Source organism: Balaenoptera acutorostrata, chromosome 1, assembly GCF_949987535.1.
Source record: "Balaenoptera acutorostrata chromosome 1, mBalAcu1.1, whole genome shotgun sequence".
Taxonomy (NCBI): Eukaryota; Metazoa; Chordata; class Mammalia; order Artiodactyla; family Balaenopteridae; genus Balaenoptera; species Balaenoptera acutorostrata.
In genome coordinates this window covers 26,643,176-26,666,187 of record NC_080064.1, presented here as the reverse complement: position 1 = coordinate 26,666,187, position 23,012 = coordinate 26,643,176, and the positions used below count along the sequence as shown (strand labels likewise).

At 53.8% G+C, this 23,012-nt stretch overlaps 2 protein-coding genes and 1 pseudogene across 5 annotated transcripts in view; 1 reads left to right on the top strand and 2 right to left on the bottom strand.

The window, feature by feature from the left end:
- The first annotated feature begins 5,312 nt into the window (after positions 1 to 5,312).
- On the top strand, positions 5,313 to 9,298 carry A3GALT2 (alpha 1,3-galactosyltransferase 2). Its single transcript, XM_007198559.2, has 3 exons — positions 5,313 to 5,380; positions 5,671 to 5,808; positions 8,652 to 9,298. Exons 1-3 carry the CDS (start codon positions 5,313 to 5,315, stop codon positions 9,277 to 9,279), a joined length of 834 nt encoding a protein of 277 aa, XP_007198621.2. The 3' UTR covers positions 9,280 to 9,298.
- Positions 9,299 to 12,367: 3,069 nt separating this feature from the next.
- LOC103009517 (uncharacterized) lies at positions 12,368 to 13,430 on the bottom strand (annotated as a pseudogene).
- A 6-nt stretch (positions 13,431 to 13,436) lies between these two features.
- ZNF362 (zinc finger protein 362) overlaps positions 13,437 to 23,012 on the bottom strand; it is a 36,920-nt gene continuing 27,344 nt past the window's right edge. For 3 of the 4 annotated variants that reach the window (XM_057546502.1, XM_057546509.1, XM_057546518.1), the window contains 3 exons: positions 17,480 to 17,558; positions 17,205 to 17,363; positions 13,438 to 14,179 (listed from right to left, as the gene is read on the bottom strand). In XM_057546502.1, the coding sequence (XP_057402485.1) occupies positions 14,063 to 14,179; positions 17,205 to 17,363; positions 17,480 to 17,558 (355 nt within the window). In that variant the 3' untranslated portion in view covers positions 13,438 to 14,062. Of the gene's footprint in view, positions 14,180 to 17,204; positions 17,364 to 17,479; positions 17,559 to 23,012 lie in introns of all 4 variants that reach the window. The other variant, XM_057546495.1, reaches the window with a different exon arrangement.

Genomic DNA, 23,012 nt, shown 5'->3' with positions numbered 1-23,012 from the left:
TGAGAGGAGTCCAGCCTGGTGGCCAGAACAGTCAAGGAGGAGGCACCAAGGCTGGCCTGCTGAGAACCAGCCGAGCCATAGAGGTCCTGGGAGAAGGCGACTGGAGGACATCGCCCAAGGGGTAGAGACGGTCCAAGGAATGGATGGTGGGGCGGGGGGAGGCTGCATCCTGGCAGATCTCATAGCCTGTGAAGAGCTCGGCGACTCCTCCTGCTGCCCTAAACTCTGAGCCCCCTTGGTGAGCAGAGAACAGACTTCGGGGTGCCCCTTCCACTGTAACTGTGAGCCCTCTATTCCAACTGGGAGTGACTGTCCAGGACTGCAAACTTGTTCCCACTTAGGAACTAATGACTGATCTTTAACCTCTTCCTGAAAGCAAGGAGAGTACAGGAGCAGGGCATGAGGCCACCTGCGGGACCACCTTCTGCAGGTGGAAGCAGGGTGGAGGGGAGGGGATCCTTTTGAAAATATCGGAGCAAGGAACTGGGAGGAATGGGTCAGGCAGGCGCCTCTGTGGACTAGGGGCTCCCAGGCTGGGCCATGGGAGGGGGCGGCAGGAGCTTGTTGCAGGCCTGGGTGTCAGCACCCTCCCAGGACTGACAGCTGGAGCCCACCTGGACCACTTGGGGACAACTCTTCCTGGCTGCCCTAGTTGGGAAGGGCCGGCTAAGAGGGTCAGACGGCAGTGAGGGCAGAGAGAGCTCCGCTGCAGCCTTCTCCTGCCCCTGGCACCTCCCATGCCGTCCCTCCGGGGGGGGCAGTCTCGCTTCCAGGAGCAACTGTAAAATATCTCAATAATTTTTATATCGATTACATACTGAAATGATATTTTGGGTTACATATTGAAATGATGTATTAGGTTAAATTAAAATACTAGAATTAATTTCGGTTGTTTCTTTTCACTTTTTTAACATGGCTACTAGAAATTTTTAATTTACGTTCCTGGCTCACATTATACTTCTATTGCGCAATGCTGTTCCAGATTTTTTCCTACATTTTTATAAAACGACATAGAAACACATGTCTGTAAACGCACAGGTACACAGGTATAGGGGCTTCCCCCCTCACACACGTGCAGCCAGCCTCTACGTACAGTTGTTACTTCCTCTTCCACTTGATTCTTTAGGCCCTCTTTTCCCGAGAGCACATATAAATCTACCTCATCCTTTTCAGTGGCCACGCTGCTTTCCATTGTATAGAAATGCATAATTCATTCATCCAACTCCCTAAGGACGAATAGTGGGGTTGTTTATCTCCATTTGCTTTTTCCAGCAATGCTAGGAGAGCATCCTTGGCCTGCCCACTGTGAAGTCTCTGTTTCTAGAGGTGGGAAAGTTGGGTCTGGTGTGAGTGCTTGAAATGATTTTGCAGGCTCCTCAGGCAGGGCTGAGAGAGGTGGACTTCACCTTGCAGTCACTAGAAAGGCTTAAAAACACTTGTTTTTCCTAAATGGCTAACTCTGTACTTTTCCTTCATTAAAAAAGCAATAAAAGCACATTACGGACAACTGGGGGTAAAAATAAAGGGAAAAAACCCTCCCATAACTTATTACACAGACACTTAAGTTTTTCCTTTCAGCCGCATTTGCTGGGGCATGTTTTCATTGCTAGACTGTAACCACAGTGCCCATCAATTTTAGATCCTGCTTTTTTCATTCACGGTTCTTGTGCAAGTTTTTTCTGTGTGACTGCAGACTCTTCATAAAAAGTTTATTTAGCCAGTCCCTTTGCCTGGATGCTGGGGCCTTTTTCAGTTGTATCTGAGAGGCCTGCACAGTGCCTTCTCCACTGGTGCTCTCCAGCCCACGTTCAACCAAGCTCAAGTCTCCCTGCCTGAAAGAAACACACGCACCTCCATCAATCCCAAGCCCTCAGCCCCTCCAGTTACCATCCTCTCCCTTTCCTTTTACAGCCAAACTTCCGGAAAGAGCCGCTTCCACCACCACCACCCCAGCCTCCACTTCCTCCTCTGCTCACTCAGTCCCCTGCCCGTCCCCAACCGTGTCCTCGGTGCCTGGGCCCTGGCTCTCCTTCCTCTGCTCTCTCCCTCTCCCACAGCGTCCCTGCCCTCCTGGTGAATCCCAGAACTCTCTCCCGAGCCTGCCTGGCTGCCTGCCTTCTGGGCTCCAGCTTCTTACCCCCAACCAGGCTATCAGCCACCATCTCCTTTCCTGGTCCCCCAGCCCTGTCCCTCTCATCAGTGACCAAGTCCTGCCCATCAACCTCCTTGACAGCCATTCATCACCTACTCCTCCCCAACCCACTGCCAACACTCACCTGTCTTCCCACCTCCACATGCTCCCTGGTCCCTGCCCCACGTCCAGGCTCAACAGTTCAGCTAGAGTATCTTCCAAGTAAAAATGTGACAGCATCACTCCCTGAAGGAAAGAGCTTTCAGGGCTCCCCATGGCCTTCAAGATGAAGTCCAAACCCCTTATCCTGGAATGTGGGCCCTGGGTGACCTGGCTCAGGCTTATCTCCAGCCTCAACTCTCATCACTTCCTATCCACAACCTATACCCCGCCCCTGCGGCAGGCCTGCAGTTCCCCGTACTTTCCAAGCACTCTCACCTCGTCACTTTTACACAGTGCTGTTTCTTTTTCATGGACCTCCCTTTCCCCTCCACTGCCTTCTTTGTGTGGATAACTTTTAGTTCTTCAGGTCCTAGCTTAAGGGTCACCTCCTCCAGGAAGCCTCCCTGACTTCTCCCCAATGGTATCTTATCATTTGCAAGATAATGGTATCTTGTATTTACACTAATCACAGCCTTCACTGTGCTGTGTTCCATTCATCTGTTTGCCGTCTGTCATGTGACCCCATTCCCCTCCCTTCCTGGCCATCCACATTTTCCTGACCCTGCTCCCTTAAAGACAAGGTCTGTGTCTCGCTCACCTCTGAATCCTTGACCTAGCACAGTGCTTGATTCTGAGCTTGTGACCAGTAAGTATAGGCTGAACGCATGAATGAGCAGAAGCTAGTGAACATCTTGATGCATAAACTTTTCCCATGCTGAAGATGATCTCCTTTGAACAGATTCCCAGAAGTTGCAGTGATTGGATTAAAGAGGATGACTAATGAAAGCTTCAATTCCCACAGCTAAGTAGCTTTCCAAAAAAGCTGTAGCAATTTACATCCCACCAGCAGGTATAAGAGTACCTGTCTCGCTGTATTCTCCCAGTGTGGCTATTTTCATTTCTTTCTTTTTAAAAAGTGCTCATTTTATAGGCAAAACATCCCACCGAGTTCTAATCTATAAGTCTTTGATTACTAGTGAGGGTGAACATTTTTCCATATGTTTGCCTACTAAATGCATTTCCCCTTCGAGGATTTCCCTGTTCATGTGACATGGACAGTTAAGGCAGGTGGCGTTTTATGAGCTGACTCTGGGGGCTGTGTCAGGAGTGACTGGGAGCAGGGAGGTCGCTGCTGCAATGGTCCTGGTGGGGGATGAGCAGGCAGGGTCACTGGGGGGGCCGGAGAAATAGGAGGCCAAGCCAACCACTCATCCCTGGGGACTGACAGAGGGCGAGGCAGAGGGACGGGTCAGTGCACCCAGGTTTCACCAGCTGAACAGAAGGGGTGTCTGCCCTGAGATGCACAGGCGGATACGTACACACACAACCGCAAGGGGCCTCTCTGAGCTATTTACTGGATACACCTGCTGAGGTACGGTGAGGTGGGGTAGCAGAAAAGGCAGGGGCGGGAGGGTCTGATCAGGCAGGCTTCTTGAAAGAGACCAGAGGAGGCAGATTTTGGAAGGACTCATAGGGCAGGGAGGGGAGCTGGGAGGTTGTGCAGAGAATCCTGAGGGCTTGTTTAGGAATACTACTACTAATGATAATCAACAATAGCTAAAGCTTACTGGGCTTTTACTGTGTGCAAGGCCTTGTTCTAATCACTTAGCAGGTATTAACTCAATATCCATCGCAGCCCTCTAAGGTATGTATTCTTATTATCTGCATTTCTAGACAAGGAGACTAAAGTGCAGAGGCCCAGAACCTTGCCCAAGGTCAGACAGCTAAGAAGTGGTGGCCTGGGATTCGAACCTGGGGGTCTGGCCCCAGTGGCCAGGCTTCTCACCATATGGGTCTTGTCTGTCTAGAGACACCAGAACCCAGAAGGGCTGAGGAGAGTTGGAGGAGACCCCCCCAGAGGAGCTTATTAAAATTCTCAACTTTTAGGGCCCTTCTGGAAAACAAGCAACCATGGACAAATCCCAAAGTCCACCTCCTCTGACCCAGCAGTGGGGTCGCTGAGCTCTGCTGGAGGGACCCGGCCCCGTGACTGGAGCCGCCATACACACGTGGTCCCTGACCGCAGCTGGCCCTCCGGGCAGCCCAGCAACTCATCCCTAAGCCCCAGACGCTCTCAAATCCCAGCCACCAAGCCACAAACCTCCCTGCATCCCCTCCCAAACTCTCCCCTGTCCGAGGTCAATCCTACCCAGGCTAAGCACCCCAACCCCTAACATTACTGTCCCCCAAGTTTGCTGTCAGGAAAAGCAAAAAATTATACATCTAAATGCTCATCACAAGGGACCTGGTCAGGTAAATGATGCCACCTCCAGTCAATGGCATATTAGGCAGCTGGAAAAAAGGGTGGGAAGCGCTTCAAGTACTGAGGTGGAATAACCTCAAGGACATAATGGTCAGTGGAAAATGCAAGGTGGAGAACAGCATATCACTGTGCTACCATTTGTGGGGGAAAAATAGAGGAAGGGACAGAGGGAAGGGAGAGAGAATTTGCTACCATATTTATATTTGCCTGTATGTGCATAAACTATCCCCTTGCAGGGGAACCGGGTGGCCGTGGCTGGGAACAGGAAGGACTGCACTGTCTATACTCTTTTGTACCTTTGAATGTCTGTGCCAAGTGAACAGAATAATACATTCATATTAAAACGAACAAATAAATGAAACATTGAATTACCTCATTTTTCATATATATGTGTGTGTGTATAAAAATATATGCAGAAATGAGTTGACGACCCCCCTCCGCACCCCCCAGGGCCTGGAAGAGAATCTTCTGATCCTATCTGCACTTGGCCTCCTAGGGCTGCTCCTGCACGGGCTCCCTGTCGTCAGGTACAACCCCCTTCGCCCAGCACTCGCGATGGGACCAGCGGGGCAGGGTTAAAGTGGCTCTTTCCAAGTGCCTCCTTGAGGGATGGAGAGTGGCACCTGTCATGGCCCGCACAAGCGTCCTTGTGGGCTCTCCCTCCTTGTAAGGAGCAAAGCAAGAGGGCTCCTGAGCAGGCCAGCATGCCCCTCACTGCTGCTCCCACCCCACAGGCACCTGGAAGTCCTCACCCCCATGGGTGTCTGCCCTTTGGCCAGAATGTCCCTGCTGAGAGACAACTTCACAGGTCCCCTGCATCCTTGGTAAGGAGCTGCCATCTCTCCCATTCCGAGGACACCCACACACCCTACAGAGCCCAGAGTTCCTGACCTCCTCACATCCCCCACCCTGGCAGGGCTAGGCACTCTACCCAGGGGCCCCATCAGGTAACACATCCCCAATACTCTGCTGGATCTGGGAAGAGATTTCTAGGGGCAGGGCCTGGGTGTGACCCATCTGTGGGTCCCTAGGGCCCAGGACTGGGGAGGTGGCGGTGACCATGCATCAAGCAGGTAGATGAATGGACCTGTCTCTCCATCCCTGCCCTGGGCAGCGCCTGGCCTAAAGTCCTGACCTGTACCTGCTGGAGGGCCCCCATTATTTGGGATGGCACCTTCGACCCAGATGTGGCCCAGCAAGAGGCTGTACAGCAGAACCTCACCATTGGTCTGACTGTCTTTGCTGTAGGCAGGTAAGGCCCAGGGAGGGGAGCGGTGCTATCCAAGCAGGGAGTGGGAGAGGGTGTGCACGTGATGTAGGGGTGGAGCACCCCATTCTCCTGGGCTGTAGGATCCCAAGATAAAGCGAGAAGCAAAGACAGCACCCCTTGTCCCAGACTCCCAGCATGAGGGCAGAACCATCCTTTCCCTTCCCCTCCTCCATGGAGTCCACCCAGGCCAGGCAGCCAACAGCTCAGCATCACAACCTAGAAGGAACCTGCCCAGGGCCTGGGGCTGATCATCTGGAGGCCTTGGGTTTGCGGTGAGAAAATGATGGGAGTCTTTCAGGTGAGAATGGTGAGAGGAGGTGAGAACTGGGTAAACAGAGGGGATGGCCCGGCTGCAGAAGCGTCCGTGGAGGTCAGCGGCTCAGGTGCAGGCACACAGAAAGGGCCGGGCGGGGGGAGGTTCGCCAAGAAAGTCTGAAGGCGGAAGAGGGGCTGGGGAGCTGAGGGCTTTTGCAAGGGAGCGAATCTGGGCTGGATAAAGAGGGATGTGAAGAAAGGAGGATGCTGAGAATGGTAGGGTCAGCAGACCAGAGGAGTCAGTGAGGAAGGACTGTTGGGGGTGATATATCACAGGAAAGTGGGCTGGAAGGACAGGGGGGTCAGAGAGTGGGACAGGTGAAGCTGCAACTTGGGGTGGGGGGCAGACTGATGATGACCAAGTCGAGGGAGAGGCCATGGGGGCAAGTGACTGAGGAGCGGGGAGGACAGACAGGAGAGGAGGCCAAAGAACTAAGGGGCCCCCAGGCATGGAGAAGGAGCCCAGAGTGGGAGGTGGAGAAGAAACCTCAGGGGGCTGACCTGCCCATCTCCCCATTATGGATGTCAGGGTGTCCAAGCTGGTATTCACTTTCCAGTAGTGATGCAAATGGGACTCCTGGCTTAGAGTGGCAATCAGATCCTACAATCCTAAGGTGCAGAGAGGTAGAGTTCAAGGCAACTTAAGGAAGAGTTTCTAATAATGAAACAGGCTGCTTTGGGAAGGCATTGAGAGCTTTGCATCCAGGAAAAGATATCCAAAAGCCTGGGGAAGGAATTCTGTCTTCGGACACCCCAGACCAGCGGTCCCCAACCTTTTTGGCACCAGGGACCAGCTTCATGGAAGACAATTTTTCCACAGACCGGGGGGTGGGGGAGGAGGGAGGGGGATGGTTTAGGCGGTAATGCAAGCGATGGAGGCAGATGAAGCTTCGCTCACTCACCTGACGCTCACCTCCTGCTGTGCGGCCTGGTTCCTAACAGGCCGCAGACCTTTAGCGGTCCGCAGCCCGGGGGGGTTGGGGACCCGTGCCCCAGACAACTGCTCAGGGCTCCTCCAACTCCGTCCCTCACACTCTAGAAGGGAGAGAAAGCCAGGAGGGCCCCTGAGAGGCCGGGGGCAAACAGGACTGCCAGCCTCTCCAGAGCCTTGGTGCTCCCACTTCTGTTCTGGACGCTGAGTAGGGTGTTCCTGCACCAGCCCTAGGGGTCAGAGTCTCTGAGTCCAGAACTTCCAGGGTCCTGAGTTCCAAGGATCTATGAGTCCAGCACCCTGGGATGCTGAGGCTTCCAAGGTCTCTGATTCCAGTTTCTCACAGTTCCACCCGGAATAGAGCAAGTGCAGGTAAGGGTACAGGCTCCAGTGCCAAGCTGGGTTCAAATCCTGGCTTTCACTTATCAACTACGTGTATGCTTGCTTGCACAAGTTACTGAAGCTCTTTGAGATTCAGTTTCCTCACCTGAGAGATGGAGATAATAATGGTGAGGATTAAATGAGATAATGCACATTACTTTGAACACTATCTGCCACATGACAAATGTTCCAAAAGATCAGGCATTAGTACGATTATTTTAGAACCCTGGGATCCCAAAGGCTGTTCATACAAAGTTTCCAGTATTCTGAACGTCCCGGTTACCTATGTAAGGAATCACCACAAACTCAGTGACTGAAAACAGTTCATTATTACCATAGCTCATGATTTGTGGCTCAGGAATTCTGACAGGGCTCAGCAGCAGGGGGGGCCCCTCCCTGCTCCCAAACGTCCTGCGGATGACTGGCGGGCGCCTCTTTCCGTGGCTAGCCTGGGCTCCCTCACTTCGTGGCAGCATCTGAGTTCTGACACTTCTTTTTTTTTTTAATTAATTTATTTTTATTTATTTTTCGGTGCGTTGGGTGTTCGTTGCTGCCCACAGGCTTTCTCTAGTTGCCGCGATTCGTTGCAGTGTGCGGGTTTCTCACTGCGGTGGCTTCTCTTATTGCAGAGCACAGGCTCTAGGCGCATGGGGTTCAGTAGTTGCGGCGCTCGGGCTCAGTAGTTGTGGCTCGTGGACTCTAGAGCGCAGGCTCAGTAGTTGTGGCGCACGGCCTTAGTCGCTCCAGGGCATGTGGTATCTTCCCGGACCAAGGCTCGAACCTGTGTGCCCTGCATTGGCAGGCGGACTCCTAACCACTGTGCCACCAGGGAAGCCCTGAGCTCTGGGACTTCTTAAGCGAAGGGTCAGAGCTCTAAAGAGACAAAGGCTAACGAGCCGGTCCTCCCAAGGGCCAGCACAGCATCCCTTCCTCGGGACTCTATTGACCGAAGCCGTCAGGGAGAGCCACGTTCAAGCGGGGAACACAGGGCCTCTCCGGGCAGGGGTGGCAAACAATGGGTAATTATTTTTAATCCACCTCGGATGATTCCGGGGCTGGACAGTTCTGGAGTTCCAGGGACTGGAGTTGCAGGGTCACAAGGACGGGCGAGGGGAGGGCTGAGAAGCCCGACGTCTCCGCGGATGGCAGAGTGCGCCGAGGCCCGGCTGACTCAAGACGGCCCCGCCCCGCCCAGCAGATACCTGGAGAAGTACCTGGCGCGCTTCCTGGAGACGGCCGAGCAGCACTTCATGGTGGGCCAGCGCGTGGTGTACTATGTGTTCACCGAGGGCCCGGTCGCCGTGCCCCGCGTGCGGCTGGGCCCGGGCCGCCGGCTGCGCGTGGAGCGCGTGGCGCGCGAGCGGCCCTGGCAGAACGTGTCCATGGCGCGCATGCGCACGCTGCACGCAGCGCTGGGCGGGCGGCTGGGGCGCGAGGCACGCTTCGTGCTCTGCATGGACGTGGACCAGCACTTCAGCGGGACTTTCGGGCCCGAGGCGCTGGCCGGGTCGGTGGCGCAGATGCACGCCTGGCACTACCGTTGGCGGAGGCGGATGCTGCCCTTCGAGCGGGACGCGCGCTCGGCCGCCGCGCTGGGCCGGGGCGAGGGCGACTTCTACCACGCGGCCGTGTTCGGGGGCAGCGTGGCGGCTCTGCGGCAGCTGACAGCCTACTGCGTGCGGGCCCTGGAGGTGCGCTGGCACGACGAGAGCCACCTCAACAAGTTCTTCTGGCTGCACAAGCCCGCCAAGCTGCTGTCACCCGAGTTCTGCTGGAGCCCCGACATCAGCCGCCGGGCCGAGATCCGCCGACCCCAACTGATCTGAGCGCCCAAGGAGTACGCCCTGCTGCCCGGCTAGCGGCGCCCTCGGCCCGGAGGCCCGAACGCCGGCGGGGCCCTTCTGGAAGCAGCGTGGCGCTGGTGGGGGGGGGGGGGGGGGAGGGAGACTGCGTGAATACCGCCCCCGCGCGGGGGTGGCAGGAGGAGGCCAGGCCTTTGGAGAGCGCCTCCCTGAGGCGGGCGATCCATCCCTTCCCTGACTTTCCACGGCGACCCAGATACCGCCAGCTGCCTGGAAACCTGTCACCTCTGACCTTACTGAGTTCAGTGGAGGCCCCCGAAGAGACGTTTCAGCCCCTTCCCCATATCCCCCCACTTTTTTAAATGGGACTGAGGCACAAAAAGGGAACAAAACTACGTAAGGACCCAGAGAATCTGTGAGTCAGTCTGTGAGGTCAGCTGGAAAGCCAGGACTGGCCCTCAGGTCAAATAGAGCTGCCACTGGGCAGGAGCCCCAGATAGAGAAACACAGTGGCATCCGGTTCACCTCTGCCGCCCTCGGCAAAGTTTGTACATATTTAAGTAATATGATAATAAAATACATTATTCCAAAGTGTCCTATGGCCCTTTCTCCTAGAGAATCCAAGTCCATAAAAATGACATTTCCTTGCCATGGGACCCATATGGCTGTTTGGCCAGAGTGTCTGGGAGATAAATTTCCTCATCCATGGCTGCTGTCCAGACTCTTCATCCTCAATAGGGAAAGACACACGTCCCGAACAGAAGCGTGAAGTCATCAGGCTCTCCAGGAAAGGTGGTTCCCTCCGGGAAATAGCTGTGGGGATGGGGAAGTTATCTGCTGGAAGTCCCTGAGGTATTGTCTGACAGTTGTAAAACGGAGGCCGGGAGAGGGTGGGACTTCCCTCCAGGTCTTCTGACCCGTTTGTGTAGTGTTCTCATAGACCTTGAATTTTTAACAGGCTCCACTATTTTCAGGTAGGACAGCAATTCTGGCTATAAGCCAACTCTGATGGTTTTCATATAGTAACAGTTTTTACAAACACTTCCAGTTGTTGATGATGTAAGAGATATCTCCCTTCTCCCAAGCAGTTCCAAGGTCCCAGTGTCTCCTGCCTCAACTAGATTAGCAGAACCCAGAAGACCTTTTGGACTCTGGGTTAGAGCTAAGAACAGGCTAGGTGTGCCTAAGAACAGGTTATTGCTTGATGGCTATAGGCTGACATCCCTTCCTCTGGTGGGAGACTGTCCTCCACCTTACACTGCCTTCATCATTCACCAAGGGCCACACACACTGAGCCCTGGGCCAGCAGAGACCTGAGCTCAGGCCAGTAAGATCTGGATGGAAATCTGCTCCTCTTCTGACTCTGTGCATGGCTGTGGACTAGTTCCTTACCCTTGCTGAGTCTCAGTTTTCTCATATGTAAAGTGGGGATGCCAATCACCCTCCTTGCAGGGGTTGTGATGCTGCAGAAAATAACTTGCCTTCTCCCTTCTCCTTGCCTGCCCCTTCTCCAGCAAGTTCGTGGAGTGCAGAGGAGTCGCCGAAGGACAGCCATTTCCTGTTTTAAAGAGGAAGTGATGGCACGAGTCAGGGGTTTGCAGGTGCTGGGCTGGGGGAGTCTCATGCTGTGGGTCGAGACCTTCCTGAGGAGGGGGAGTGGTAAAAGAAGCTGCAGCGGAACAGAGTGGAGGACCTCCTTTGTCTTCCCCAGAGGCCCAAGGTGCGGGTGGGGCAGGCTCAGGTGTAGAGAGGCTCAGGGCAGCAGCAGAGATAACAGGGGATAAGCTCCTTCTGCCGCTGCTTCCATCAGTGTCCCTGTTAATCAACACTATCCTCAGCACCCACGCTGGGACCCTCAGGGACCGCGTAAGCTCCTGAGAGCTTCCAGGTGAGCCGGTGAAAATCAGACTCCCATTCCCCCGAGGGTCACTGCTACATGCAAAATCTTCACCTCTCCAGCCATCCCACCTGCCATGCCAGCTCAGATGTCACCCCCCCAAAATTCCCAAACATCACCTGCTGTCTAGTCAGGGTTCCTTGATCAGAAAGGACATAAATCCATCAGGGCTACGTCAAATAATAACAATTACATTTATTGGGTACTTACTATGCACCAGGCACAGCTCTAAGCCTTAGATATCTATTGGTTCATTTAATCTTCATATCCACCCTATAAATTGGTTACTATTATTTCCCTCATTTTACCTATGAGAAAATCGGGCACAGAGAGGTTAATTAACTTACCTGATGTCACACGGTAACATAAATTCACTGATGTGAGAACAAGCAGGAAATTAGAGCGGGCCAGAAGATGGAGACAAAGTCAGGAGCTAAGGTTGCCACTGGCTGGCCCTCAGTCTCCTCTGTCCGTCTCCGCTTCTTTCTGCCTCCTTTGTCCTCCTTGTGTCTGGCCCAACACAGCACCCCATCCACCCCCACCCCCCACACCCACCCCACACACACAGGATTTTCCCATTCAGGTGCCCACCATCGCCTAACTTGTTCCTAACTCACTGAATGAAGAATCTGATTGCAGAGTCAGCCAGTGGTGTTGTGGAAAACGTTTAGCAACTGACTCTTTGAGGAAAACGAAAGATCAACCCTAACGAGGATTTACTGGCTTACGTAACAGGACGGTGCTGGGGTCGGGACAGCTTCCGGGCTCGATGATGTGTCTCCGGCTCTCCGCTTGGCTTTGTTGGGAGTCAGCTTCATCCTCGGGCTCCTGCAGCAGCAGCAGCTCCAGCCTCACAACCTCCAGCTAGTCCAGTGATCGAGGGGACCAAGAAGTCCCCTGCACACACATCTTCCCCATGGGGGTCACTGTTTTGATTGCCTAGGAGGGAGATGCAGGAACTCCCCCAGAGTTTATCAAGGCTGGCCCTGTGCTAGCCGCCTCGTGGGAGAGACAGAAAGTGACTCAGCCATGAGCCACCATGGGGAACTCACTCCTCTGAGCCCTCATGGTCCTTGGCTGCGAGTGATGGACACAGGAAGGGCCATTTCCCTTCTTCCCCCAGTCTGGGGGTGGGGGGCGGGGGAGGGGAGAGGAGCAGTGGAAAGGTGCCCCCCAGCCCCACCCTCGCACAGAGCACGCCACACACCGCCGCCACCCGGCTGCAGGTACAGTTTATTCTTCACAACAGAGAAATACAAAGAGCAGAGGGTTTGGAATTCCTTTGTTTCTTGCCCCCTTTAGTGTCTTCCCCCACGTTTGACTTTTTTTGCTCCCCACCCCTTTCCTTCAATATAATGCAAACTTCGTTCCTGAAGCCTTGAGGGGCACCTGCCCTCACCTCCCTGCCACCACGATGCAGACTGAGAAGCCAACAGACTGTTTTCTCTTTTTTAATAAGGTAACTAGTTCTAAATATGGTGGCCTGGAGGTCCCATAGAAAAAAGCAAAGGGGTGTTAACAGTATGTATAACAGCGTATTTACAGGGTAGTAACATGCGGACAAAAAGCTACAATACTGAGTATCAGACGACGCCAGTCAAACAAAGGGATGGGGGTGGGGCAGAGAACCCCGTGGGAAAAGAAACCCCAGGAGACGTTAAACTGGTAAATCAATGGCGAGTTAAGGCTTAAAAAGTGTATAAAAATAACACAGTTAATATTCAAAACGGGACTCCAGATACAGAATATATAGATGAGTTTCTGTCTAGTTTTCTTTTTTTTTTTTTTTCCCCAGGGGATGTAGGGGGGCTTCTCCGGGCTCTGTACATGGTTCCTATATACACGGACACGCATGGCTTTCAGATTGGGGTGTGTCTGTGGGAGCTGAGGGCAGGGTCTGCTCCCGGGACCCTCCTCCCCGAGGATCCCTTCCCTGCCGAGGGGCCTAGGGCCTGGGCTGGGGATTCCCCTCCATGGCAGGGAAGACAAGTAACCCCTCCTTGGGCACTGCCCCATCTGGAGGAAATTCTGGAGAGGGGGGGTCCTTGCCCCAGGCCCACTCCCTCCCCCTGCCCACAGTCTGGGATGGTGGGAGAGGTAGCCAATAGGTTTCTTGGCCAGCACCGAGGTAGACTGGGGTGGTCTTCAGGGCAGCAGGGGTGCCAGGTCTTACCCAGCCCACCCCACCCCATTTCCCTGGGCCTGTACCCAGCCCAGCCAACACTGCACCCTTTGGTCCTGTGGACCTCCTGGCCCCTCTCATTTCGTCTCCTGAAGACTGGGTAGCCCTGGTAGCTGCCACATCCCTCTGCTCAGTGACGCCCAGGGCGCAGCTCTGGAGGCTCGAGCTGGCACCCAGGGGCAAGCGGCTCACTCCAGCTGCCTCCTGCCCCTCCCACCTGGGGGCCCCCTTTGCAGTCCAGAAGCCCAGGCTTGAGCCTTTCCCTCAAGACCTGAGGCCGTGGCAAGATAAGGTCCCACGCTGCCCTCTGGTTCTCTGTGTCCATCTGTCCGGTTCTTTTAATTTCTCGGTCTTAGCAGCACCAACTTCTTGGCCAATAAATATCTTTTTTGTTATTTCCAAAACAAACTTAAAAAAAAAAAAAAAAAAAAAAAAAGAACAGTGAAGCAAGTGAAGGGTGGGGAACAAAAGGAAAACCCAGCAGAGAGGTTCAAAGTGCTCTGAGATCGTCTTTGGATGCCACCAAAACAGTCCAGAATCTTGCAGTTGGCCTGGCCGCCCCCGGAGCTGGACCGGGCAGGGCTTCTGCGGCCCAGGCTTTCTGGAAGGTCAGGAAGGTTATGAGAGAGCTCGGCTGTTCCTGGAGGGCCCCTGGAGGGAGTCGGGGCCTGGTGCTGCCTGGGTCTGTGTCTGCCAGTGGGCAGGGTGGGGCGGCGCCTTGGGTCGGCTCAGATGAGGGAAATTCGCACCGGGATGCCGGGGGACTCCGTCCTCTGGGGCGAGTGATGGCTCACCAGGTGCTCCACCACCGTGTGTTTGGACATGTGCTTCATCAGGTAGGTCTCCTGTGGGCGGGGTGAGATTCAGAACTTACAACAAACTGCTGGCAAGGGGTGCAGGGGGAGCTGCAGTTCCCACAAGCAGCCACTGGAGGGCTCCTTGGTAGGTGGGCTGGCTAGTGATGGACAGCCACAGCTTTGGGGGGGTCAGATGGGCATCAGCATTGGTTCTAGGGATGCTGCATCTCTGCCAGCAGTGGGGGCTGGCTTATTTACCAGAGTCCGAGCCCACAGTGTGCTGACTAGAGAGCTGGCAAGCAGCAGGCTCACCGCGCAGCAGTGCCCACCTAAAACTCCCTAGGGCCAGGCCAGCTGCCATCTACCAACTGGCTGGAGTGGAGTCCTGTCCGATAGAGCATAGCTGCCCCCATGTGGCTGGTTCTCCCAGTGGGGGCGAAGCGGTAGGCCTCAGGTGACCCTGGCTCTGCCATTTCTCAGCGGTGGAATGTTGGACAAGTCATCTTGTCCCTCCAAGCCTCAGTTTCCTCCTCTGCAGGCAGGGATGGGGAAAGGGTTGCTATGGTGATATGGGTAAAACTCTTAGCACGCAGTAGGGTTGAGGGGACCACTGCTTCCCTAGTCTCTACATTTCGTTCTAGGTGGTGATGGGAGCCCCGGCCTCTGCACCCCCATGCTCCATCCTCCTTTGGGAAGAAGTGGGGCCTGATCTGATTGGTGACTTTGGGAAGCTTAAACTGGGCATGCTCACCTAATCCCCTGAGCACTGCCACAGACTCTGCTAAGTCTGACCTGAGGCACCCAAGACTGGGTGGGCGAGGTGACCCAAGGCTCACCTGCAGGCCCACAGGCTTTCACACTAAGGTGGTGCTCTGGTTCCCACCTGCCACTCCTTGGCCTCATACCTCAGCTTGCTCAGAATCCGGCAGAGGAAGCCCTCAAATGTGGTGGCAAAGCGCTATCAAACAACACCGAAGGGAAGCAATCAGCAAAATCCAAACTAGGAAACTATTCTTCAATAAGTAAATTGCAAAGAAAAAAAAGGCAGTGGTGTTGAGGTGGGGTGGAGGACCAATAGTTTAAAAGATATATTGACCCAGTGCAATGTAAGAATTTTATTTGGATCTTGATTAAAAAATAAAATTTGTAAGTAAATAAAATTATAAATTATGGCATCCATGAGACAAATGAAAATGTGAATACCAACTGGGTATTTGATGATATTAAGGACTACGGTGAATCATTTTAAGGTATTATAAAGGTATTGTGGATAAGTTCAAAAAAGCAGTCTTTATGTTTAAACACACAAAGTGAAAATTTTCAGATGGAACAATGTGATGTCAGTTTTACTTCAAAAAACAGGGATATGGATGAGGCAGCATAGACCGATGCCAGGTTCTGGGGTCTGATGGGAACACGAGGGTTCACTATTCTAAAATGTTTCTTTTATGTATTAAAGTAGTTTAAAAGTCAATCCATTAATATGTGTTTTTAAAAAAGGTAATTATTCTTGTTCTGTGGAGCCCAGTCAGGCCCAGTTCAGGGTGGGGCCTCAGGCCAGGTGAGATGTGACAGCCCCTTCCCCACAGAGTTCAGATCCCCTCTAAGAACCACGCTGTGACCGCTGGTGGCCCCTCCTCTAAGAGGGGACGCGTATAGGAAGGTGCAATCCATGCGCCCCTCTCCAGCCAAAGTGAACCTTCAAAACTACCCTCCTGGACAGTCCCCTCCCCATGGGTCCCCTCTCCACCAGGAAAAACATCCAGACTCCCTAACAGGGACCGACAGCCTCGTGTGACCTAATTTTCCTTCAGTTCCTGGAACATACCGCGACTGTTCCACTTCGGGGGTGTTTGCATTCCCTGTTCCCCTGCATGGAAAGTCCTTCCTGCTCCACTCCTCCTCACCTGGCCAATTACCTTCAAGGCTTCCTCTAAATGTTACTTCCTCATACACCTATCCCAACCCATCTCCCTTCCCCAACTCCATTTTGTCCTCCCTGCAGCTGCCTTTCAAAACATGTTTCCTTTTTTTCCTTTACAGCAGTGGTTCTCAGTCAGAGGCAATTTCCCCCCCTCACCCCAGGGACATTTGGCAAAGTCTGGAGGCATTTTCAGGGAGGGGTTGCTAGTGGGTAGAGGCCAAGGATGTTGCTAAACATCCTATAACGCACAGGACAGCACCCCTCGGCAAAGATGTCAACATGGGCCGAAGTTGACAAAGCCTGCTTAGAGCAGTTACCACGATTTGTCATTACATATCCGCTTGTGTGGTTACTTGTTTAATGTCTGTCTCCAGCAGTGCACTCTAACCTGCTTGGGGGCAAAGAATATGCCTGTTTGATTCATCCTGATTCCCAAGTGCCTGGCACAAGTGTTCAGCAAACACTGGGTGAATAAATCATTGTCTTAGCTAAGGTCTGTCAGGCGCTGACTCTGCCAGCCAACAGCCCTAGAAGTTAAGAACTATTACCTCTCCCATTTTACAGATGAGGAAACTGAGGCTTGGTGATCAGTCTGTGTACACGTGGGGGTCTGTTAACCAGAATATTTGGACACACATAGCCAGAAGGACACACAAAAGTGACTCACTTGGACTCCCTCTCCTGGGTCTGAAAGGCCCTTGTTTAGGGAAATTCCCATCCAGGGATGGAGGACCGGCACCTTTCCGGCCCTGTTTGGGTCTTTCCTGGGAGATGAAGGTGGCTCTGGGCCAGGTCACTGTGCCACCTTGTGGGCATGACGGGGGTTGCAGCTTCCCCAGTGGGGAAAGGTCCTTCTCCCTCCCTGGCTCTGGGGAGCAGGTTGCCAGCGCCTCCCCGCCCACCACCCCATACTGCCTGGAAGAAACCACATCTCCAGAAACCAGGCGAAAGGCTGCCTGGGGAGAGCTCGGCCTGAGGCAGCCGAAAACTGAACTGGAAAGCAAAAGCCCTGGCTCTGCCACTCACTGTGATCTTGGGAAGTCACTGCCCTTCTCTCGGCCTCAGTTTCCTCATCTGGAAAATGGGAGCATCAGTACAGGTCTGAGGAGGCCGGGGAGAGGGAGAGGCTCCCGGGGGCCCCGCACTCACCGAGGTGTAGGCCCGCCCGCACATGCTGCAGCAGTAGGCCTTGGCATGCTTGATGGCATGGGCCGAGAGGTGGATCTGCAGGGAGGCGGAGTCCGAGTAGGCCCGGTAGCAGTTGGGACACTTGTAGGGCTTGTCCTTGTTGTGCTGGCGCTGGTGAGACTGTGGGGAGCACAGCAGGGGTCGGGAGCTGGCTGGACTCCCCCAGCCCCACCCCCTCCTTACGCTCCCCTGGGGAGGAGGGGCTGTGCACCTGGCGGAGGCAGGCGGGCACTCACCTGGAGGTTGGAGAGCTGAGTGAAAGCCTTTTCGCAGCCAGGATGTGGGCACTTGTAGGGTCTGTCGCCTGTGTGGATTCTGCAACAGGCAGCCCAGTGAGGTGGCGTCCCTGACAGGTCCCCCAGGCCAGCTCCAGCCCCCAAGCCCTCGGCTAGCCTGCACACCCCTCTGGCCCCCAAGCCTCCCAGGCTCCCCGCTCCACACACTCTCCCCAGAGTGAGCCCCAGGCAAGAGCTGGGATTTCAAAGGCTACTCGCGTCCTTTCTTCTCTGGCCTCCCACAGCCATTCTGTGACCAGAGCCTCCACGCTCCCCACAGGGCCCCGCTGAACCCGGCCCTCCACCAGCACCCACTCAGAGAGCCCGCCCAGGCCCCCGGCTAATCATGGCAGTCTTGCTTTGACGGCATTCTGCCCCTCTTCTAAAAAAGCCACCTGCAGACCACCCACTGAAAAGGGCAGAAGGGCAGATTCACAGCTTTGCCAGGACCTTCCCTGCCCACCCTGCCTCTTTCTCTCAGGAGACATCACCCTCTAATTGGCCCCCAATTTCTATTCCCTGCCTCTTCCCCACATGGCTACCTGGTCACCCCAGCTACTGAGAGAATGCAGGACAGGGTGGCCCTGAATGTCAGCCTCTGTGTCCTTCCTGTGAGCCCCTTTTTGTCCTCACGCTGGCTCCACCATTTACTAGCTGGGTGACCTTGGTCAAATCACTGAGCCTCGGTTTCCTCATCTGCAAAATGGGTATAAAAATACAGTCCCTACTTCACTGGGCTTTGTGAAGATTCCATTAGATAATATGTGGAAGGGGCTTAGCCAAGTAGTGGCACAGAGTCAGAGCTCCATCACCACTTGCCAGTATTACTATTATTCATTTAACAATTATTATATCAGGCACCCGTGTGCCAGGCACCACCCTGGGTGCTTGGAACATATCCGTGAACAAAACAAAAAAAATCCACTGCCTCGTGGAAACAATGATTATGAAATAAGTAAGTAAAGTGCGTGTAGAAGGTAGTAAGTGCTGTGAGAAGAAACAGAGCAGGTGAGGGGGGTCGTGAGTGCATGGGGAGCGTGCAATGTTAAATAGGGTGGTCAGGGTCCTCACTGAGAAGGAGACTTGGGAGCAGTGACTTGCAGGCTGATGGCCAGGCTTTCTGTTGGCTGTTGCCGCTTGTGCTGGTCCAGCAGCCAGGTGAGGATGGAGGAGGACCGGGATGGGGTGTGGAAACGGGGCTCAGGAGCGAGGCGCACACACCGGGACGGGAGGCCCTCCCTGCTCTCCTAGGCTTGTCTTCAGTCACCTGCTCTGGCAAATCCTGTGCCAAGCAGGTAGGTAATGAAATGCAGACTGGATCTGAACCTCTTTTGCCTAAGTTGCTGATGAGCATTAGGTGGAGGGAGAATCCAGCTCTGACCACCCGGTATGTCTCCTTCCCTAAAGCCACAGCCCACCCTGGGTTTGCTCCGCCCATCAACAGACTCATCAGACAAACTAAGGTCCCCCAGGCCAGGCCCTGTGCTGGCCAGGCTGGAATAAGGAACACTCCCTGCCGTCAGTAAGCCCACGACCTTGACTGCCCACTGTGAACAGTGACAGTCCGAATTCCCTAGTGTGCCATTCAAGGCCCTTCACGTGTGGTTCGGCCTCACCTCCCTGCTCCTGCACCCTGAGTCCTGGTCAGAGGACCATTTCTCATCTGGCAACCACGGCTGATTGATGCTTCTGCCCGCCACCCCTGTGCCCTGGCTGCATCCTCAGCAGTGAGGCCGCCCCTCCTCTGTCTCCTCTACTAGACGGGGAACCCCAAGGGCAGGGACGGCTCGTCTCAGGCTGCATGGAGACAGGCCAGGTGGAAATGGACTGGCCCAGTTCTGAGGACCTCTATTCTACCTGCACACTGGGGGTGTCACATGTTTGGGGACATCATCCCAGGCTACTGCACCCCGTCTCTACAATAGAAGGACCTTAAGGGTCATCTGGACCGGCTCCGCCTGCCGCCAGAATCCCTTCATTTCATCCCATCCTCGCTCCCCTCCAGGGCTGTGGAACTCGGTGGCAGAGGGGACCGAGGGACCCCAGGACATGTGCTGATTTTGTTTTAAATTCCGCAACGCCCACCCCAGAATCCTCGCCTCCCACTGCTGCCCAAGTCATGCCTCTTCCCTGCCCCGAGGCTCCAGGCCCACCACCTCCCTCTGCGCCCCCCGCCCCAGCATTCCAAGTCCCTTCCTACCTTCCATCCGGGATCCAGACTGATCCTCTTCCAGGCACACTTTTCCCCCAGCTAATGCCTGGCTAAAACCCAGACTCCTGTTCTCAGTGTAAAAGCCCCTTGATCGTGGCAGCCTTTTCTGACCCCCCAGACTAGACCTGGCCCCTGCAGCCCACCCCTGAGCAGAAGTCTGTGTATGGGCACGTATTTTATTGATGTCTAGTCACTGTTTTCTAAGCTGCCTCCCTCCTTGAGAGCAAGAATGCCCTTGGTCTCGTTCGCCACCATCATCCCAGGGCCTGGCACAGGCTCAGCAGAGAGGACTCAGTACATTGGAAGGTGAGTTCTTTCCTCCTGAAGTCAGTTACTGACAATAGTAATATGTTCCACATAATCAACAACACCCGTTCCTCAAGGGTATTTCACAAGTGTTTGTTGACTGACCGATGGATGGTTCTCCAGGGACATCAGGCCCTACCTCAGGACCTTGCTCCTCTGGCCTCCTCCCCAAGTGCCACAGCTGCCCAGCCTCCTTCCTGGACTCCCGGCCTCAGCCTCTCCCCTCCACCACCACAGCAGCAGTGCAGGGACCTGACGTTGTCATGGTCTCCCCCACTGTCTCCCCCTTTTCCAGGACAGAATCCAAATCTACACCCCCCAGCAAGTCTCTGAGCCTTTGCTCGTGCCGTTCCTCCTGCTGGGAACACCATTCCCATCTCTCACGAGAGAGGGCTATGGACCCTTCAACACTCGACTCCGATGATCCTCCCCAACCTCCATTACGTACTTCCCCCTTTCATGGAAGTTTTCACATCCACCAGCCTCCCAGCGCATGGTGGGAGTTCCTTTGGCCCAGAGCCAGCCTCTGACCACTGATCTGTCATTATGCATGGCAGCCAGCGCTGGGCCTCAGAAGGGCTTCAGGGAGCAAAGGTTCCCCCTGATAACTGGCCCCTGAGCTCTTCACCCCTGAATTTCAAGTCAAGGCCAAGCCCTCAATCCCAACATCAGAGTCCTCCCTTTGCAGGGCATCTCCCCACTAGGGGGGCACCCAGGCCTGACTCCCACATCTGTAGTGATGGGGAGCTCACCACCGACTCCAGGCGCAGGGAAGCTGAGCTGAAATCGGGGCCCCTGGGCTGCTCCTTCACCCGCACTGTCCCAGCCCCACCCCGGGGCCCCGAAGACTAGGCCTGCTCTCCTGCCTGGACCTCACTCCCACCTGAGTTTCTTCTGCAGCCAACATCCCCAGCCCCTTCCCTCCTCCGAAGCGGGGCTGCTCCTCGGCACTTGGCTCACATCTCGCTTCTGCCTCCTCTTAGTGGCGTGGCCTTGGCCAAGTGACTGTGCCTCCCGAGCCCCAGTTTCCTCACCTCTAAAACGGGGATAATAATAAGGGCTGTAAGGGCTGTAACTTACTGAAAGGGCGTTCCTAAGACAGTTTCACAGTGTTAGTTTTGTTTTGGTTTGGGTTTTTTTTTGGCCGCACCGCATGGCTCGCGGGGATCTTAATTTCCCAACCAGGGATTGAACCCGCACCCTCGGTAGTGAAAGCGCGGAGTCCAAACCACTGGGCCGCCGGAAGTCCCCCCAGTGTTAGTTTTTAATACACTCATGTCTCTTTAAGACAAACAATTTATGAAAAACAACAAAGGGGGAATTTATTCAATGTTTAAATAAAATTATCGAGGATTCATTAGTTATCATTGATCCTTTATTTTCCAGGTAATAAGCGGCACGTTATATTGAATGGCTTCAGTCCCACTGTGCTTTGTAACTAAAACGATGGTAGATACGGTGACAGTGGACCTTCCTCGAGATGGTTGCCTCTCCGTGGCACTTTTCAGATTTGTTATTTCAGATTTGTAAGGACTTTATGGACACCTCATATGTAAACACCTTATGCAGGGCCGGGCACTTAGGAGCTCTCTGACAAGGAAGAGTTGTTGCTAGGATGTTATCACCATCACTATCATCACACTTGAGAAAACCTGCCCCTGCCACAATTATCACCACACATGTATACAACATCGCACAGCCAGGAGAAGGAAAACACGGGCAAAAAACCACTCTGCAGCCTGAATAAACAAACAAATCCAGGGTCACTTTGTCTAGCATACGTTCCCCAAACAGGTAAAACGTTGAGCCCTTTCTTATACCTTACTAACTCCTTCATAAAACAGGGTTACCCCCTGACTTCTGCCTCGTGATATCTACAGATGTGTGATCTTATCCAGATGCTAACTGCACGAGACTACTGCTGTATCTCTACCGTGAACAGACTCCCTACAGATTCCTGTTAATTTTCCCCTTAAATACATGGATTTATAATTTACAGGGCCGATCCTTCTGAAGTCTGGATTTCTGCAAACACTTTGCAAAGTCACCTGCTTTTCTTGTCTTGTTGCCTTCCGTTCATAGACAGAGGTCCCACCAAGATGCTCCAGAACCGCCAGCGCCGTTCGATCACATGAACCGCCACATGCTTCCAGGCAAATCTGTCTCAACTCCCAGGGGGCTCCTGCTCAACCTGCTTCTAGCTCTATTTTTATTACTTGACCAGGGCTGGTTCTGTTTTGACATGACCTTCTTTTACCCCCTTTATTATCGGCATAACGTTGAGAAGATGGATTTGATTACATGCCCTGTGTGGTTCTCTATCAAGGGGCAAAGAACAGGAGTCTCTGTGGAATGGGAGAAAAACAACCTGGAATCTGGTTGCTTCTTTCTGTTTGGCTTTTTTTGGTTTGTTTGTCTTAAGGATTCTGGGACTTGCGGGCACTAGGGACACCAGCCTCTTTGTCACTGGGTTAGGACACATTGGTTTAATTATATACGCCACTGCATAATGACTAATAATTTGTCTCTAAATGTTGATAGGACCCTCTTATGTTGCTGTTTGGTTTCCAACCGCTATGAACTCAAATCACTCATAAGAAAAAAATAGAGGGAGAAAAAAATTGTGCCCTCAGGAACAGAGAGCAATCCCTGAACAAGGAACATTCTGACGAAACACTCTCCCCTTGGGCTTCCCTGGTGGCGCAGTGGTTAAGAATCCGCCTGCCAGTGCAGGGGACATGGGTTCGAGCCCTGGTCCGGGAAGATCCCACATGCCTCGCAGCAACTAAGCCTGTGCGCCACAACTACTGAGCACGCGTGCCACAACTACTGAAGCCTGCACGCTTAGACCCCATGCTCTGCAACAAGAGAAGCCCCGCTTGCTGCAACTAGAGAAAGCCCACGCACAGCAACAAAGATCCAACACAGCCAAAAATAATACATAAATTAAATAAATAAATTTAAAAACACTCTCCC

Excerpts from the sequence above, each read along its gene's own strand:
- A3GALT2 (XM_007198559.2), top strand. The coding sequence starts at position 5,313 with ATGGGTGTCTGCCCTTTGGCCAGAATGTCCCTGCTGAGAGACAACTTC. Across the intron at positions 5,381-5,670 it reads ACAGGTCCCCTGCATCCTTG|CGCCTGGCCTAAAGTCCTGA; the intron begins GTAAGGAGCTGC and ends TGCCCTGGGCAG. Across the intron at positions 5,809-8,651 it reads ACTGTCTTTGCTGTAGGCAG|ATACCTGGAGAAGTACCTGG; the intron begins GTAAGGCCCAGG and ends CCCGCCCAGCAG.